Here is a 20,616-nt window from a genome sequence, read left to right as displayed (position 1 = left end):
CCACATTGGACTACAGATAACCCAGAACTTTCTGAAAAGCAGCAAGTTATGATTTGCGAGAGGTTTCTTAATATGCCTTATATACTATATACCATGGGTATGATTTCTATAACCAATTTTATTCATACTATGCTTTCAAAGTACTACTAAACTTATTGTCCTAATTATGGAAATAAAAATTACCAAAGTAAAATGCTTGCTCTTGCCTTTTAACAATGAAATTTAGTCTCATTTCCATAAGTGCTGGAAAAAAAGGAGGGAGGGGAGGACCTTGAGACACACAGTTCTGTGGAATAATTAGTTGGTGATGGACAGGGAATCCTGGCGTGCTGCAGTCCATGGGGTTGCAAAGAGTTGGACATGAGTGAGCGATTGACCTGAATAATTCCATAGTTCTATAGGTTCTTATAGATTAAAGAACTTTTGAATCTTAGTATAATTAGTGAAAGTAATAGATTATAATCATACCTTTAATTGCTTCAAATGAAATTTACCTTTCTATGTAACATTAGGTTTCAGTCCTTCTAAACGTTGTCAAGTTTTCAAAGGGAAGGTAATAATCGCCCACTAAAAGGTAGGTTTTGGATAAATTACTTTCATCACTCAATACAATGCACATCAGCAATTGTCTTTAAAGAGACTGTGTGCTAAGTCACTTCAGTCGTGTCCTATCCTTTGGGATCCTATGGACTGTAGCCCGCCAGGCTCCTTTGTCCATGGGATTTCCCAGGCAAGAATACCGGAGTGGGCTGCCATTTCCTCCTTCAGGGTATATTTCCAACCCAGGGATCGAACCTGTGTCTCTTATGTCTCCTGCATTGGCAGGTGGGTTCTTTACCACTAGCGCCACCTGAAAAAAGACTGTCTAGAGCAGTGCTAGTCAACAGAAATACAATGTGAGCCACAAATGGAGTTCCAATTTTTTTTAGATTTAATAACTTTTTTTTTTTAAAGATGCTCAGTCATTTCCAAGTCTTTGAGACCCCATGGACTGTAACCCTCTAGGCTCCTCTGTTCATGGAACTCTCCAGGCCAGAATACTGGAGTAGCTAGCCATTCCCTTCTCCAGGAGATCTTCCCAACCCAGGGACTGAACCCAGGTCTGCTGCATTGCAGGCGGATTCTTTACTGTCTGAGCCACCAGGGAAGTCCAATTACTCCTTGGGGGAATATGTAGGTCCAGAATTCTTACTATTCATAAGGAAGTAACACAAAACAGTGGGAAAGAAAACACTGTAAGGAGCTGGTGCTAATGCAGGCCCTCTTCAGAATATAATTTTATATAATTCACTTCTCTACAGTTTACAAGTTACCTACCTGTGCTTATTCTGCAGCAATGTTGTGAGATAGATTGTAACTCATTGTTAAATTTTATTATAACTGAACAATGTCAGGAATGAGGATAAGAAATTTTTTCACAGTCTTTTTCTAGGGAAAAACTCATAGGTAATCAAACAAGCCAAGTATATAAGAAAGATCAGGAAAAGACAATGAGAAAGCTGCAAATGACATTTACAAACTATGATTACAGTCTTATTGGGATTTGCTTCACGACTAAAATACACAACATGAACTCAATATTTTCTAATGGAAAAGCATAAAGGCAAGCATAAGAGATTCCTGGGTGGTCACGAAGAGCAGCGATCATTAGGAAGTACTTTAAGTTACCATGTTGGTAGAAGGGTCTGAATGACACATTTAAAAACATCCAGCTTGAGTCTCGTGATAGAAAGCCAGATAAGTTACCTTTCTTATTTTTCTTCAGGTACCAGGGAAAAAACTATTTTACCTTGAAGGATAAAAACTACTTTACCTTGAGGAGCCTAGGACTTTTAACAGAGATCACCTAGGACAAAAGTATTTGAAGAAAGCACATTGATACTGGTTTTAACCCAGTTTCAACAGGAAGAGAGTCAACATTTAATAATAATGAGTATAATCTATAAAAATACTGAGTCACTGTGTTATATACCTGAAAATGTAAATCAACTATGTCAACAACAACAACAAAAAAAGAGCTTTGAAAAAGCTATTTTTAAAACCTTAAAGCTTTCTAAGTCAGCATGTTTAAAAGGTCAGATTAAAAAAAAAATCAACATTATTCTAAACAGTGTACTTTTAACTAATTTTACTTGGTAATTTTACTTTTAACTTATGGATGTATTCATACTGCTTTCGTCCTTGATTTCTTTTAAATGATATACTTGTATTAGTAATGTAAAGGTACCAGCTTACACAAAATAGTCACAAATAAAATTAGAAATGTTCTCCCATACATGCTACAGATAAAATGTTAAAATCAGTCACTGACAGAAAACTCATAATTTACATCTGTTTATGATTTATGAAGAGGCATTTGAAAGGACTTACTCAGTTTGAGAATACCCTTACCTTGTTTACAAATGCCTGTGAGCCAGGCATGGTTGGGTTGTACGGCATCTGAGCCAGCTGGCTGTGCTGAGGGTCTGGCTGGCACTGGTACATTGAAACAGCCCCGGCGTAACATGTCTGAGGAGCTACCATGGCCGACTGTGGATTGAGTCCATGCTGTTGGTTTTCAGGAACTTGTAAACATGAGACAAAATCTTCTAAATTAGAAGCAGTAGTAGGGTACGGGGCTGGTTCAAAATTACCCATGGGAAAGTCTAACTGTGTACCCTGAGGTTGTGGTGGCAACCCAGGCTGACTACAGGGTATCAAGTTCTGGGGGTAAGGCATAGGATCAAGCTCAGGTTTGTAGGGAAACTCTTGACTAGTCCCGGGTAAGTCTGCAAAGACATTGTACTGCTGGAGGTCTTGCTGAGGACAATTCAAAGGCACAGATTGGTTAGAGTTCCAGTTTGCAAACATGTTGTTAACTTGCATATGCTTCATTTTCTGACACAGCTGTTGCTGCTGTTCCACTGCTGTGTGCATCTGATGGGGCTGCAGCTGCTGCTGGTCTAACTGGAGCTGCTCCTGGACCATACAGCTAGGGTTCAGAGCCACGGCTGGCTGCTGAGGGTACCCTGAACACCCGAAGGTAGGCTTATTTAAAGAGTCTTCAACGTAGGTCAGAATTTCATCTGTTAAGTCAGTATCTCTGAAGTCATCGTCACCGGAAAAGTCAGTTCTGAAAAATTCCTCGTTCTGTTGCATGTGCTGGATGTCTTCAAAATCAATGCCTAGGTGTTTCATAATGCTGTACAAGTCACTGTTTCTGTTATCTGTAAAGAGCCCGGCATGATCTCCAGAGAGAGTTGGGTTCATGTCCTGAGACTGGCTGATCTGCTCATGTTTCAGGATACTGTCACTCCCCATAGGCACAACACTGTTTTGCCAGTTACTGCACTCATTCAGAGAGTCACTGAAAAAATTCCTTTCAAAAGGTGCACTAGTTGAGGCAGGATAGAGGTAAATAGCCTCGTCTTGTTGCATCATGGCATTCAGGAGGGAACTGGGGTTGAGGGAATCCTTACTTAGAGTTGGTGTGTCTTTTCCACCAGCACCATGTTTAGTCTTTATTGGTAAGGGATCTATTATGGAAGGAAAGGGGCTGCTTATCTCATATAGAACGGCGTCTCCAGTGGTAAACATAAATGGCAACTTCATGTTGCGTTTGTTTAAGTGCTCCATTCCTTCTTCATCACTACGATTGGGCACAAGAAAGTTTGCATGTATTAGAAAAAGCCGTATCCTAAACATTTCCAAAATAAGTTTAAAAAAGAAAAACTAGCACACAAAATACACAGTAGTTAAATTTGCTAGAGGTGAACATAAATTTGAGAGAAATCTTTCTGATGACAAGTAATTAAAACTGTTTATAGAAATTTAGATAGAATCTGTCCAAAAATTTAATTTCACTCTCAGATTCCATCCCTACCTGAAAAAAAAAATTCTGAATGGAATACAGATCCAAATTGGGGAGGGAGGTGGGAGGGGGGTTCATGTTTGGGAATGCATGTAAGAATTAAAGATTTTTAAAAAATAAAAAACTAAAAAAACAAAAAACAAAAAAAAAAACAAAAAACAAATATACAAGTGAGGCATGCTGAAATATAAAGCTCTAAAGGAAGATTGACATATGAAAATTAAAATGTTTTGCATGGGAAAAGAATTGTAAGGTTAAGGCATGGAATAAATGTCATAGTTTCATATATACTATATAGTGTGTATATGTGTAAAATTTAATGCTGGTATTACGTAAAGAGCTCCAAATAGGTCTAACAACCTCTTTATAACTAATAGAACAAGCAAACAAAAATAGCAAATGTATAAAAACATGAACAAAACAAACCAGACCACTGATATGTAAAGAATACTGTACATACAAGGGAACGTGTAGTCTTGATAAGAGTTTGTAGGAGATTTTATCAACACTGACCATACACTGGATTATAAAATAAGCCACAACAAATTTCAAAGGACTAAATTCCTTCAGTCTATTGTCTAACCTCAGTGGAATTAAAGTCAAGTAACAAACAGACAACTAGAAAATCCCCTAGTATTGAACAGTACATAACACTATGTTTCTAAATAATTCCTGAATAAACAAGTCAAATACTAGCACATATTTTCAATTGAATGATAAAGACAAAGGACTGTAGTTAAAATCATACTTAAAAGAAAAACTAATACCTTAACCAAATACATTAAAAAAGAAAAAGATGGAAAGAAATTCAAATTATACCCAAGAAGAGTAGAAGGAAGGAAATAATACTGAACAGACATAACTGGGTAACAAATGTATAACAGGAGAAAAATCAATAAAACAAAAGCTGACTCCTTGAGAAGGATGATAAAATTAACGGCCTTCGAGGAATAGTGACGAAGACAGGGCACAAATTCCTAATACCAGAAAATATGTCTTAAAATTATATGAGTACAGAACTTATAGAACAGAAAGAAAATAAGAGCATAAAGGAGAAAAATCATGATGTTGATGAATGCGAAGTAAGTATTTGGTGTAAAAATTCAACAACCACTCATGATGATGATAGTCTTCTGGTAAACTGAAGAAAGGGATGCTTTTAAACCTGAAACAATAAACCCAGTATTTACAAAAATAACAAAAGACTACTTACAAATATCATATGAAATGATCAAGTATTTGAAATCTTTCTCCCTTAAAGGTGGGATTAAGACCAAAATGAATTATCATTATTTCCATTGCATTCTACAATGGAAGAACTTAAAGAACAAAACTAAGTCTAAAGGTTAAAAGAAAAAAATTATTTGCAAACAACATAGGACATATAAGAAAACCTTAGAAAAATGTCTACAGATACCTTATTAGAATTAATAAGTGAGATGAAGGTCACTAGATATAAAACACCAATATTAAAAACTATTTATATATATTTATATACATATATATATGCACACCATTTAAAACAACATCATATAACATATCTAGGAATAAAATTAAAATATGTATAAGACTCAGGTAAGCAATGGCACCCTGCTCCAGCACTCTTGCCTGGAAAATCCCATGGACGGAGGAGCCTGGTGGGCCGCAGTCCATGGGGTCGCTAAGAGTCGGACACGACTCAACAACTTCACTTTTTCTTTTCACTTTCATGCATTGGAGAAGGAAATGGCAACCCACTCCAGTGTTCTTGCCTGGAGAATCCCAGGGACGGGGGAGCCTCATGGGCTGCCATCTATGGGGTCACACAGAGTCGGACATGACTGAAGCGACTTAGCAGTAGCAGCAAGAACAATACAGCCCATTATTAAGATAAAAACATGGGTACATACACATGGACCACCACATTCATGGGTTGCAAGATTCAATATAGAGACGTTAATTTTTCCAAAAGGAACTATAATTTCAATATAGTCCCATTAAAAAAATCTCAACAGATTTTCCCATAGGAATTGGCAACTGATTTCTAAATATATATGGAAATATGAAGGGTAAAGAAGAGGCCAAGACTCTATCCAAGGAGAACAAAAATTCTGACCAAACAAAATGGTGGGCATAAAGATATCAAGGCCTATCAAGATACAGAATAGTTAAGACAATGTGCTTTGGAATAAAAACAGACAACTTGACCCATGGAACTGAGAAGCAGAATCACAGATACAATCCTCTGATTGAAATGTAGTGCAGTGAGGAAAAGGTGGTCTTTTCAAAAAAATCTTTTAAATAAACGTTACTAGTCGACTAAATGTCCATGTAAGAGAAAAAGACTAATTGTGATCCCTACCCTCAAAGCCACATACACAAATCAATTCTCCAGAGTAGAGAAAAGGTGTGCAATGTGAATATTTGACATCCCCACTTCTAGAACATATGAGAAACTTAAGAATCACTGCCTGCTTATTAGCAAACACATGCTAAATAAAGCACTATTATATTTTTATTTTAACAGAAGGCCCTGGCTTTTCACCTTACTTTCAGATACCCAGGATGAACCCTTGGAGTTTTTGTTAATCATTCTCTTCAATAGCTCTACATCCATAGTTGTTCAAGAAAGTTGGTTAACTCTGATTTCTCAGTGTCTTTAACTTACCTAGGCTTCTCTCTACACATATTACCTTTTCGGTGTTTATTTCCAGTGTAAATTCTCCTCGAATTTACTTTAAGGTTTTCATGTAAGAAGATTTCTAAACCAAAGTGTTAAAAATAAAAAAACCAAAACATGAAACATTATAGGTCTTTGTGCTTACGTTAGAGGTCTCTGAGTTGCAATGATATAATCTGGTCTTCCATTTTTATAAACTAAGCGTGCATTTGACTGCACCCAAGCCCATCGATTGTCTTTCGTAAGAAGCCTGAACACTATCATGCCACTCTCTCCAGTCTTAATCACTAAAACAAACAAACAAACAAACAAAATTAGCAAATCTAAAATCAACACAGTAATCTCTATAATATTTCTGGGTGTAATTCACATATCACCAAAGATGATAAATACAGTGATGACTTCTAAGCACAGTATATTAAAATGCATCAAGATAGTTCTTCAGCATTGCTGTTTTTTCCTATTTCAGACTAAATTTATTATTTAAACGATTCAAGGAAAGATTAAGTCAGACAACTCAAGTAATATGTGAAACTATTAGGAAGTATAGTTTGGGGGGGAAATTGTTTTCATTTTTAAAAGGGAACATGTCCTACAGTCTGATATTTTACTCTACAATTTTAAAGTATAATCTGGGCTTCCATGGTGGCTCAGATGGTAAAGAATCGGCCTGCAACGCAAGAGATGCAGGTTCAATCTCTGGGTCGGGAAGACCCCCTGGAGAAGAGAATGGCAACCCACTCCAGTATTCTTGCCTGGAGAATTCCATGAAGAGGAGCCTGGTGGGCTGCAGTCTGTGGGGTTGCAAAGAGGCAGACACAACTGAGCAACTAACATTTTCACTATATTAACAAAGTTATGAAATAAATTGATGAGACAAAATGGCCATTTTCAGAGTAATTAAGCTACTCCATTCCTGTGTGGCAGCTAATGAATTAAAAGTGTAACTCCAGTTACTCACAGTTGTGTGATACTGAGTAGAAGCTAATCCAGATAGTTTCCTTAAACACTTTTACATCAGTAATAATCTGAAACATATCCTCGAGTAAAAGGTATTTTCTCAGCCAAGTTCATAAGAAACTGCAACTTACTCCGGATGTGGTACTCAGCACAGTAGAGCATGTCAGCAGCATGAATAAACTGGTATCCTGATCCTCTCATGCACAGCTCCGCTTCAGTGTAGCCTAAAACAAGTTTTCCTCTGTTTAAAGGGAAAATAACCACAAAATTGAAATTTAACACAAATGAAGTCACCTACATAAATTATTTAGTTATTTTCTGCACTATGTTGACACTCAGAATTTCACACTAGCAGGTAGAAACGAACACATTTCTATAATTGCTCTCTTTTGTATATGTCTGCAAATTTCAGTTTTAGATAACTTTCATGGTTTTCATTCAGGAGAATAATCACTAAAGATGAGTCTAACAGAGTAGATCATATAGATGAAATACAAAATCTTTAATTATATTTTAGAATACTTTTACTTCATTTGGAGGGGCAGGGTTTCTCAAACCTGTATGCATTCCCATACTAGGAAGGAGAAAAGCAGTAACATACTTTGGTTACTGAACTTCCAGGGCAAAAAGTCAAACTTCGTACAATGTAAAACAAGCCAGCAATAAATGGATACTGAATCTTATTAATATAAACACATTATCTGTAATACAGAAATTGTGGCAATACTGTAAGATATAAAATAAATGATCTGTGAATGTGACGAAATTATTTTAAAAGGCTATGCTACAAACTATGAACTAATACTAGCTACTATGATAATAAACAAAGTTATAAACTATACCAGATGGAAAATATATATATAAGACAGACACATTTATAAAATACACATTTGGTAAAATAAACCTGAAAAAGTTTCACTTACTTGGCATCACAACCAGTAGGTGTGAAGTCGAGTTTGTGTTTGGTTCTAAAGATGAAATTTTTGGTTCGAATTTCAAGTATGGATGGTGGCTGCAGTGGAGTAGCTATTGCAAACAAAGCCAACTGAGGTGGAAGCATCGATCCATCTTTCCCTTTCTTGTTCTGTCCATGAAGATATTTCAATCTCCCTTGGAAATTCATTGCCTTAAGAAACAAAAAGTTCATTAAGATGAATGCTGTATAAAGGTTCCATACCACCCCAGTCTGATCACTATGACAGAAAGAAATTTTCTGGGCTGTGAGTTTGCCCCGGGGTGAAAGGTGACAATAGTGGGAAGCTGAGTAGGCACTATAGCCAATAGGAAGCTTTTGGGACTGGCTGGTTGCTTCTACAAAATGTCTGTTAGATCTTCATAGCATATGTCTGTCCTCTGGGGATGGGTGAGAGACTTAGTTTCCAGTCAATCTTTTCCAGAGGAAAGCAGTAAGCCACATTTCTGCTCAACTCCAGTCTGAAGTTAAGAGGTCTGAAGAAAGAGCAAAGCACACAGAATGGAATCCAGCTCTTGGAGAATATAAAAAGTAGAATTTCCTTATACAACTTACCTGTTAAATTAGCATACAATCACTTCATTTTAAGCCTTTTTAAATAAAAGTTTTGTTTTTTTAAACTTTTGAAAAATAAATAAAATGGTTCCTTTTTAAAGGGCTCAATCAAGGCCATTTTCAGTGTTTTGATAATTCCACAAAAGTTCATGAGGCTATCAAATGCTATTGTTGTTCCCTTCTTCCCAGGAAGCCCATTAAAAACATCCTAAAAGATAGTATGAGACTGTCCTCAAGGGACTGCTAAGAGACCCACTCCTTGTTTTAACAGATCACAATAGGAAGACCTACATAGTTTTCTGAGCTTGCAGCTGCCCTAGCATCTATGTCTAGCACGGGTCCGTGCACAGTGCATGCTCAAAATCTATTTCCTGAACAAATGAATTGTGATAAAGTCAGCAAGTACACATTAATTTTCAAATATTCATGGGCTCGATTCCATAGCTCAGAGTATATTTCAAAACTCAAGGAAATCTTTTCTGTAGAGAGAAAACACAACTGTTCAAAAACACTAAAATGAATCCTAAAACCATATAAAGAATGTAGACCTCTATTGGGATAAAGAATAATTTTAGACAGAGGAAACAGACAATCATGACCATGATCAATTTGGTTGCTTAAAACAGTACTGACCAGGCCAAGGGATGACTCTGATGTCCATATGACACCAGTACAAGGGAGAAAAGGCCCAATTACACAAAGAAATTTCATCTAGAAATACATACTAATTGACCATCAGTACAAGGAAAACGATCTCAAAGCACAATTCTAATTCTGGGTAAGCAAAATTCAGACATAAACACCCCAACAAAAATGTTGTGAACGGATCTGTGGTGGAGTGCACTGTCTTAAGGATACAAGTGAGAGCCTGGACCATCTACCTCCCCTCCTAGCGTCCTCCCTTTGCAGGTCATCCTGGGAATTCACACAGGGTGTTGTGATGGAATTAACTCCAACGCATGAGAGTTCACACTACACAAGAGTGTCTCATACCAGATGAGGACCCTGCAGTGATGAATATGCAACCGTTTTTCTACATGGCAGTTATTCTAGCCATATGGAAAATGCCGTGATAATTTTTCCATCTAGCAGGCGTTAAACCCAAAGAAGATAATAAGCAGTGTGCCACCAAAAAAGCGCCACATAATTATCTTATACCTACAAAGTCCAAAAGAAGGGCAAAATACAATGGTCAATGTTATTCCATTCAGTCTTTGTTATACAGCATCCTAAAGGATAGAGGCTCTGAGTTACGGAAGATATTTTCAAAAATCTAAAAAGACTTTTAAAAAGTTACTTTCCTTTATAAAACTATTTAATTAAGTAGATTTTTATAACCCAAACTCAAATACATTCAGATTTGTTTCTCTTTTCTTTTTAATTTTCTACAACTTCATAATAAATGCCAGTATAAGATGCTACACCTTACCAGAAAACCGGATGAATTATCTAGCAGACACCTGAGTCGGCAGACGAAGCACCTCTCCATAAACGAAGAGTTCTCTGGAGGAATCTGGTCTGGGTCATAATACATGGCTGGCTGGGAGAGTCCATTAGCTTCTATAGAAATAAACGCAAAGTTACTTTCTGTTTTGCTAAAAATTAAGTATTTGGGCTTCTCAGGTAGTCCTAGTGCTAAAGAACCCACCTGCCAGGGCAAGAGACATAAGAGACATGTGTTCGGTCCCTGGGTTGGGAAGATTCCCTGAGGGAGGGCCTGGCAACCCACTTCAGTATTCTTGCCTGGAGAATCCCATGGACCGAAGAGCCAGGCAGGCTACAGTCCACGAGGTCGCAAAGAGTCAGACACAACTGAGCAACTTAGCACAGCACAGCACAAGTGTCTGAATAGCTGAAATCTGTGTTCATTTCTAAACCAATGCTATATTCTGATTATAAAAAAAAATCACTTTCAGAAGAGGAGCTAGTGTAAAGAAATTAAAACTTATTGAATAATACTTTTACTACACAGAACTTTACCTATTCAGCTGTTTTTATTTCTACTGAGCTATCACTGTCAACAATTTCTATATTTTCTAACACCTTTTTTCTCCTTTTTAACATTTTTACATATGTATGAAGACACTGCTTTTGTTGAAAAAAGTATTTTTTAATTCCTCCATCTGCCAGTTTGCTTTTATATTTGGTGCATTTTAAACCCAGAACAGTCTATACACACTCCAGAATTAACCTTCTACATTCCATCCCCTCTTTCACAATAATGTAAGAATTATTTTTACACACTATATTACTGAGTATATGGCTATACTCTATCACTTGGAATTCATCAGTGGCTGTCATCTCTCGAGGTCCTCCTTAGGTCATCAGGCTTCTTGTGACCTGGTTCTGGCCCGTGGCTAGAGACTCATGTCTTTCCCCTTCTTCCTCATCTTCACTGTGGAGTTCCATGCCCCTAACGATTCTCTGCCTCCTTTCAGAGAATTCAATTCCCAACACTACCTTTTGGTAAACATTCTTACCATCAATTCTTTGTCCGGAGTCTGGACACTGTTGAGGATTTAATGCCCAGTGCAGCTGGCGCTGAAATTCAGCTCGGTCTTCGGTGTGGATCAGTTCATACACACTCTGATGGATGACATCAGACTAAAGAAAACAGAAACAAAGAAATTAACAAGTAGTGCTGATTTTTAAAAGAACTTCCTTGGTGCCTCAGTGGTAAAGAATCTGCCTACCAATGCAGGCGACACAGGAGATGTGGGTTCAATCCCCAGATTGCGAAGATCCTCTGGAGGAGGAAATGGCAACCCACCCCAGTATTCTTGCCTGGAGAATCCCAAGGACAGAGGAGCCTAGCAGGCTACAGTCCATAGGGTTGCAGGGTCGGATGTGACTGAGTGACGGAGCACACATACACTGATTTTTAAAAATGTGGTTTATTAATTTCAAAACCTAGTTGCTCGATTACAGGGTGCTTTTTAGTGGTGATGTATGCAAATCAAACAATTGCAACGCTCTCCTGGAATTAAAAACAAGAAAAGCTAAAAAGACACAAGCACTACAGCTGACAAATCAAAGGTTATTTGTCATCGCTTCCCTATGTGAACCACTTTTTAGTCAAATAAGTCACGTTCCTGTTCCTTAACTGCAACACGTTAGGTTCTGCTGATTTTTATTTATTGATCTTTTAAAATAGAGCCTCTTATACAGAGTGAAGTAAGTCAGAAAGAGAAACACAAGTATCATATATTAACACATATATATGGAATCTAGAAAAACAGTACTGATGAACCTAGTAGAGAATGAACTTGCGGACACAGCAGGGGAAGGTGCAGAAGGGACGAACTGAGAGAAGAGCACTGATACATACATGCTATCATGTGCAGAACCGGCAGTGGGAAGTTGCTACACACCACAGGGAGCCCAGCCTGGCGCTCTGTGATGACCTAGAGGGCTGGGGAGAGGGGAGGGAGGCTTAAGAGGAAGGGGGTACATATATATAAAATTATGACGGATTTGCGTTGTTATACAGCAGAAACCACACAACATTGTAGGACAATTTTCCACCAATTAAAATTTTTTAAAAAATCTTCCTTTGACAAAACTTGTCTGAACTTTCAGTTAAATCTGACTTCCCTCAGCTTGAAGTATTACATATTTCCTTCCCTGCTCTTTAACAATTTTCCTGACATGAAATTTTGACTTCTAGTAGATTCCCTAAGATTAAGGGATATTGCCTTTACAAAGGTCAGAGTCTTTCCTCCACCTCTTGCTTCTCAGCATTTACTACAGTGCTGAGACCTTAGCCTTTCCACCATTAGTGTTCTAACTTTTTTATTGCAACTCACAGCAAGAAATATTTTCCATCCCTTGTGTTTGTTGTACGCATATAGACATGGAAAAAAGTTCCACAGAGAGCTTTTATGTGTGACAATATTGTGTTTCCTATTTTATTTGAAGCAGCTAAAAAGAATGACTGGTGATCCTCTGTATCAATTTCATCAACCACTCATGAGTCATGACCTGCAGTTTTAGAAATGGTGCCATAAACCACTATCAATGTCAGATATAAATGTTTTCTTAAAGAATATCCAGGTTAGGTATAGATATGAAGAAAAAAAAACAGATTGGGAAATAGCTAAGCTTTTTTATTTCTTAACTGTTATGAATCAATCAAATAATAATTAAGCTAGTTATGTAATGAAGTTTCTAACAGGTTTTTCCATGGACATTAATACATTTCCTTTAAAATTCAAAAATACTTAGGTCTGGTGTCAGGAGCCAGATTCCACCTCTTTAGCTATCCGGACTTGAACCTTCCTATGAACCTTTTCTTCTAACATGAAGTCATCTCTGTGCCATTCATTACACAACTGCCAGAGTTATCTTATGAAATATAGATTGGAGCACATGCATTCCCTTCAACAAAAGTATTTAGTGGCTTCTATAGTGTGTATGACATAATTTAAACTTCAGGCCATATAACAGTGCAGACAGTGTTATTCGACATCAGTCTTGGCATCACCTGTTGAGCCTGTTAGAAATAAAATACATGGGCTCCACTATGACATACTGAATTAGATTATATGGGACTGACACTCATCAATTTAATGACTTTTTTCAGTGATTCTTAAGAACATTAGAAATTAAGAACTACTGATATATAACAGTAGCGAGCATTCAAGGGTACTTACAAGCTGTTCCCAAATCATATTGGATGTTTTCGCCCCTCAAATACACAGAACACCTTACGAATCCATATTCACCATATACTGAGTAACATTAAACCAGACACACTTACCTCCTTCAAGGCCTTCCAGCCTACTACCTAGAGTACGGCTAGCTCTTCTTCTCTGCATTCCCTCCACAACTGTCCACTCATCTGGAGCCCACAATCTCTTCAGATTAAATACCATTTCCTTCAGGAAAACTTTTATAATCCACACAAGTAGGAATTAAAGGGATAAGCCACAGTAGTTTGCTTGTACCTTTATGTATCACCTCATTCATTTCATAGTTACCACTTGCCCTCCAATTTCCATAACTAATTTGATGGCAAATATTCTCCTGTCTGCCCCCATCCAAACCCCATCTGCTCTTTCTTATACATAAGAATTCCTTATAAATGAAAGAGGAAACACAAAACCCATGAATCACATGTACCTTTAAGGAAATTATAATGCAGTAAAATATTAAAAGCATAAAAATATATTAGCTGCAAACATATACTTTTTTATTCTATAACATATGCATTTCAATTACATTTTAATCTAAAAATTGTCACTTGTGTCCCTAAAGTATACGATAAATAAAAAGTAGTAAGTTAATGTCCAAAAAAGAATTTTTTAATGACCTAAGGAAACTATATTTACCTGCTGAAACCCCAGGTAATCTTGTATGGTAGAAGAAGCATAGAAAACCAAAGCATCTGTAGTGACAACCAGTACAAAGCCATTTAGTGCCTGCAACGAGAAAAGTTAGAAGATTAGTAATGTGACTAACTAACAGTATTATCATCCATTAAGTATTGACTTCAATTAAGGTTATTACTTTTACTGATGAAAAATCTCTTAAATCGTTAAAATGATTACACCCCAGAAATGCAGACACACCACACCCCTAGTGGTGAAAAGAATCCATTCTTTTGATTTGGCCAAAGAAAATCTTAGAGCTCACTGAACACTCAATCACAATAACTTGAATAGAATATTGATTTCTTCTTCCTCATGTGCTATAGATTTTGTTTTTAATATACTGGACATGTTTTCTAAACATAATTGTATACATATCATTTACTGCACTCTGTCACACTGCTTTTAAAGGAAGATAGCATGTAAAGATGTTGATTAGAGCCTTAAAAGAAATTTGATAGCAGAAAATCTCTGTGTAAAGGTAGTTTAAGCACTAATGCACTTTGAAATTTAGATACTCTCAAAGTATTATAAAACACTGAAAACATTTTTATTTTAGAAAAGGAATACAAATGGACTATACATTAGAACTAATATATACATGTAAGACAAGTATATAGCAAATTAAGCTCTATTTAATATAATTACTAATAATATTTACTTTTAAAGCTATCATATTTTATAGATGTTATTTCTATCTGTTAACCTATATACTACGCTACTTTTTCCACTTTGCCTCCATTGGGGCAATTATTTTTTATTATCCCTTTTTCTTTATTTTAGTTTAGAAGTTATGCTCTCTTTTCCTATTCTTTTAGTGGTTGTTTGAATCCTATGTTAATATCTCTATATGGTAATAAAAGTATTTAGATCACCCTAAGAATTCATTGTGATCACATCTTTTAAATCTCAAGCCCTCATTACTGCCTGCTTGAGTTCAACTCAGTACTTGTTTTTCCTCATGCTATGTGCTCTGATTGTTAAACCCTCCTGAGACACTCTTTTCTCTGTAAAGCGAGACATGGAATGGTTTAGTTTAAGAACCACATAGTTTAGAGTCAGAATTTGGACTAGATTCTTCTGTCTCTTACCAACAGTGTGGTTTTGTTATTTACCAGTTCAAGCTTTAGTGTCCCTGACTGAAAAACAGGCTCTTTATCGGGTGGATAGGATGACTGTGTCTCACCTAACGCAGTACCTGGTATAGCGCTGGCACTCACCTCAGGTGAGGCAACATGCAGCTGTGGAAATGAGCAGATCAAGTATTACCAGATCATGCTTTGTGAACTACAGGGACACACAAATGATAGCAAGTAGTCTGCTCAGCACTTAATAAAATGTTACACACCAGACAGGACGCATGCTCAGTAATGAGATTCACCAACGAACAAGCCGTCATTTGTTATGTGCTTATGATGCCCACGCACTAGTAAATGCCCTCACTGTCAGACGGGGTGAAAGAAACACAGTGACTGTCTTCCTTTTCACTCCAATCCCTTGCAGCTTCAGGATCCCTAGTCTATATCATACTTCCGAGAGCCTGACTATACAGACAACAGACAGCACCTACTCTGTAACAATCACTTTTCTCAATGGTTTCTTATGGATTCAAGTAACTTAATTCCCTCAGCAATCCACAGAAGTAGGTGTCACAGTCCAGTCTGTAAATCGAGGACACGGAAGTGAAGAGCCGAGAGCTAGGAACAAGCTGAACCACAAGGGAGAGGTTGGCTCTAAAGTTTGCCCGCGTAGCATTGTGCGTTGTACCGTGATCTGCTACCTTTAAGCATTACTAATCACCAACTGTTGTATGGCTGTAACTCACACAATCACAACTGGGATCTGAGATCCTTGACTTCACATATTACGCCTTATCAGACCTGGCAATTTCCCCAGGATGAATAATGGCAATGGCACCCACCAAGAACTAAAACGTCTAATGATTAACACCCTCCAAATTGAGCATTCTTAAATTTCACTTGGTTGTAGTACGGTTATGTCCATTACTGCTTTTTTTGGTCTGTTTTGAAAATATCTCCCTTCCAGACAACAGTACCCATCGATCATATGCATATTATTTTGGAGAATATCATGTTTTCTGAAGAGTGAAAGAAATTTAGTACTTTCCAAGAAGCTCATTAGTGTATTCCAGAAGACACGAAGATAATTTAGGGTATACCAGTAACTTTTAGACAAATGTTAACTGTCAGAAATAAACCAAAAAGCCTCTAAAAAATATACATGTACATATCAGTTTATATATATATATATATATATATATATATATATATATATATAAAATGATCTGAAATACCATGTGGAATGAAGTTATACTGAATTACTATCTCAGCAAGTTAAAAGAAGGAATAAATTTGGTAATTACATACTAACAAAATTATTATTATTAGTCTCAGTCACAACTATCTGAAAATCATGTTGAGCTACACTTACTATTTAATAAGAGAATTAACTGCAATTAACACTGTTATTTATAATTTGAACTGTTATTTCAAAAATGAAGCTGTAGATTTTAATAAGCACAATATTAGGTGTCACCAGACAGAATGTATATGCATAATGAAAAGATACAAAAGTTACTTATTATTTTATTTTCATTCCTTTTATAAGAGTAATAAATTTAATAAAGAAAATAAATATTTTAAACTTTTGTTAAATATTTAAAAATATTTTCTTCATGTGCCTCCTTTGTTAAAACCAAAGGCAAAGACTCACCAAAGTTATAAGCCAAATAGTGTGCTGTACCTCTGGACATATCTTCTTTGGTAACTAGTTGACAACCACACATTATGGTAACTGTACATAATGAAATATCCCATCTTCACATGTCTACTATGCTTTTGGTCATCTACTTCATATGGGAGAATAGGTACTGTCCTAAGGAAGGGTTTCCCAGATTGTGGTAGTGCTAAAGAACCCACCTGCCAACGCAGGAGACCTAAGAGGGATTCCAACCCTGGGAAGATCCCCTGGAGGAAGAAATGGCAACACACTCCAGTATTCTTGCCTGGAAAATCCCATGGACAGAGGAGCCTGGGTGGGCTACAGTCCATTGGGTTGGAAAGAGTCAGACATGGCTGAAGTGACTTAGCACGTCCTAAGCAAATTGTATAGTATGTGATGCCTCCTGCTGGAGAATAATCTACAAATGGCATAAAACAGAATTAATGATGGACTATTCATTTTAAATATTTAAATGCTTCCAATTTTTAGAACAATTAAAAAGTGAACACCAGCTTGCAGCAGTATATTTTTATTCTGGGCCCTTGACGTAGGATATGTTGACAATCTGTCTAAATGTTTTAGAGAGAAAATAAAAATCACTGGCCTATAATTTAAGCCAGTTTAAGATAAGAAGTATGAAGCATGCCACATTTGTCTGTTTTCACCTGAGATAAAGAACTTCCTTATTACGTTACTACATAAACCGAGATGTATTTAATCACACTGTGTGTGTGTGTGTCTGTGCGTGTGATGTGTGCGTGCACACACACGCTCAGTCATGTCCAACTCTTCGTGACCCCCATGGACTGTAGCCTGCCAGGCTCCTCTGTCTATGAGATTTCCGAGGCAGGAATACTGGAGTGGGTTGCCATTTCCTTCTCTAGAGGATCATCCCAACTCAGGGATCAAACTGGCATCTCTTGTGTCTCCTGCAATGGCAAGCAGATTCTCTACCATTGTATGACCTGGGAAGCCCGCTATGTTTAATCACATTAAGCAGCAATTATTAGAATGCTTTCCTGTGACCTAAGGGGTCTTTGTGTTTCAGCTAATATATCAATACATAGAAATCCTCAGCCAGAGGCAGGAGGATGACTCATGGTTATTTAACTTTTTTCTAACATAATGGAAGCAAAAGTTAATTTTCCCTATCAGGGATTTGAACACAATTATAAAATTATAATTTGTTATAGACAATTTTATAAATTATAATAAAGTGTTATAAATTGTCAGGTTACACTTAAGCATTTACTGAATGAATGGAGTTACTGAAACTTACAGCTACTTTTTATCACAGTTGCAAATTAAGTTCACATCTCAGTTCACTGGGTAGAATTAAAAATCGTTATGTAGAATTAAAAGTTCTGTAGAATTAAAAACCTGTAATAATAGTACAGATTACAGCACACATCCTTTAAATTTTGAGTTTCTTCTCTTTAATATTTTTAATTGAAGTAGAGTTACTTTGCAGTACTGAGTTAGTTTCAAGTGTACAGCAAAGTGACTCAGTTATGGATAGGTACATACTTCATAGCATACCTCTTCATTCTTTAACAGAATAAATATCTGAGAATTTAACTGAGAATCAAGCATTTTATCGGCTCCAAGAGAAAGAAAAATAGGAAAAGGTTTCAAATACTTTCACAGACAAATCTACCAGAAACTCTCAGAGTTCTAATGCATGACAATAGGGCTGATAGAGGCTTAAAAAAATCTATAGCACATTGGTAAGTCATACACAGCCGCTAAAAGAAAATATAGTTACAAGAACACATTGTTCAGGTTAAGAACAATTTCAAACTATTAAATACAATTATTTTAATGGAACTATATTCCTAAAAACATATACCTAAAACCAATGTCTTAATGGGAACCTTTAAAATGATCTAGAATTTCTTGCTATTTAAGGAAATGCAACAGGGAAAGTGATAACTAGACTTCTAATACTTCATAAAATTCCATTTATTCATGTACTAGCATTATACCAACTACTGTAGTTCAGATGAAATTGCTATGAATCACTGAGTCCTAAAGAAACGAGGGACAATTAAGAGGCTGTTAACTAATTTTCCATTTATAATGGTTCTAATGAAAAAGAACTCTATCTACTACAATTTACCTGTAGTAAGAATTCCCCTTCCTGCAAGTTCAGGCCTTCTCTGAATTTGCTTCTACAGTTGTCCTGGACTCCATTTCTGTCAGCTGGGGAGGACTTTAATGCAACTAGGGAAAAAAGAGGGAAAAACAAGGATACAGTAGTTAGTTTTTAAAATAAGTGATTTCAAAGAGCTCTAAGGAAAAAAAAAAAAAACCTATGTACACCGAAAAAAGAATTTGAAAAATTGCTATCTACTGGTACTGCAATGACTAAGTAAATAGTCCTTTGCCAACGGGTGGTTTCTAATGCCAGCTGACAGATTCTTAAAGACAATTTTTGATGAGTTCAGTATATGATTTTTGGCATATTACTTAAGAAGTTTCAAGTAAACTGTTTCCCAGGAGGCACGACTGGTAAAGAACCCTTCCTGCCAATGCAGAAGACCCAGGTTTGACCCCTGGGTGGGGAAGATGCCCTGGAAAAGGAAATGGCAACCCACTCCAGTATTCTTGGCAAAGCCCATGGACAGAGGAGCCTGGTGGGCTATAGTCCCTGGGGTCACAAAGAGTCGGACACAACTGAGCACACATTATTATTATTCAAAGAACTGTATGGCATTGCTATAACACTCCTCTGGTTCTTATCTATTTAGAATAATATGGTTCCTCACAACATAATCTATAAAAAAAAGATTAATCTCTCTATATAATCATCTAACTTCTGTGAACTAGGGGCGGTAAGAGAAAGAATCGATCAAACCCCTTAATAAAGAGATATATGTCCATTAAAGTTAGGGTCCTCTAGTTTTAGGGTAAAAAAAACCTGTTAGTATTGTTATTAACTTCATATGAAACTTATAAGTCAACTCATGGAGAATTAACATCTTTAAGATTTTGAATCAGTCTGTCCAAGAACATGTATGTTTCTTCATTTGTTCAAGTCTCTATTCTTTGTCCCAGTAGAATGCTGTAAAGTTGTCCACAAAAAAAGACTCGCACATGTATTTTTATGTCTGTTCCTAGGTATTACACCTTGTAACATGGCTTCTCTTTCATTAAGTGAAGTGGTATCACTCAGTTGTGTCTGACTCTTTGCAATCCCATGGACTGTAGCCTACCAGGCACTTCCGTCCATGGGATTTTTCAGGCAAGAGTACTAGCTAACTGCTTGTGGACTGCTTATGTGAAGGAGAGGCGGATGGGATGGTGAGATGCTTCCAGTAGGAGATACCATGCTCTCAAGCAGCATGTATCACCACCTTCCCATCTCTCTCCTGTGTGTGTATGTGTGTGTACGCATTTAGTCTGGGAGACAGCACAGCTGAACAAAAATAATAACAGCCACCATTTACTTATTCAGTGTTTTCCTGAGCACTCTCAAATATTCTCTCAGTTAAAACATGTGGGCATT

The 20,616-nt window shown here is 36.8% G+C and overlaps 1 protein-coding gene and 1 non-coding gene across 2 annotated transcripts in view; one reads left to right on the top strand and one right to left on the bottom strand.

Annotated features, from left to right (window-relative positions):
- AHR (aryl hydrocarbon receptor) overlaps positions 1-20,616 on the bottom strand; it is a 51,273-nt gene that overhangs the window by 2,886 nt on the left and 27,771 nt on the right. Inside the window, exons 3-10 of the mRNA XM_069587632.1 lie at positions 19,228-19,331; positions 14,328-14,417; positions 11,478-11,601; positions 10,427-10,557; positions 8,393-8,595; positions 7,601-7,710; positions 6,655-6,796; positions 2,392-3,628 (exon numbers count right to left, since the gene is read on the bottom strand). Coding sequence (XP_069443733.1) covers positions 2,392-3,628; positions 6,655-6,796; positions 7,601-7,710; positions 8,393-8,595; positions 10,427-10,557; positions 11,478-11,601; positions 14,328-14,417; positions 19,228-19,331 — 2,141 coding nt within the window. The remainder of the gene's footprint in view (positions 1-2,391; positions 3,629-6,654; positions 6,797-7,600; positions 7,711-8,392; positions 8,596-10,426; positions 10,558-11,477; positions 11,602-14,327; positions 14,418-19,227; positions 19,332-20,616) is intronic.
- Positions 8,629-8,692, top strand: LOC138439883 (small nucleolar RNA SNORD31). The gene has a single exon (XR_011256827.1). It is a non-coding gene; the product is annotated as a small nucleolar RNA SNORD31 (small nucleolar RNA).

Source organism: Ovis canadensis, chromosome 4, assembly GCF_042477335.2.
Source record: "Ovis canadensis isolate MfBH-ARS-UI-01 breed Bighorn chromosome 4, ARS-UI_OviCan_v2, whole genome shotgun sequence".
Classification (NCBI taxonomy): Eukaryota; Metazoa; Chordata; class Mammalia; order Artiodactyla; family Bovidae; genus Ovis; species Ovis canadensis.
This window is presented reverse-complemented; position numbering and strand designations above follow the sequence as displayed.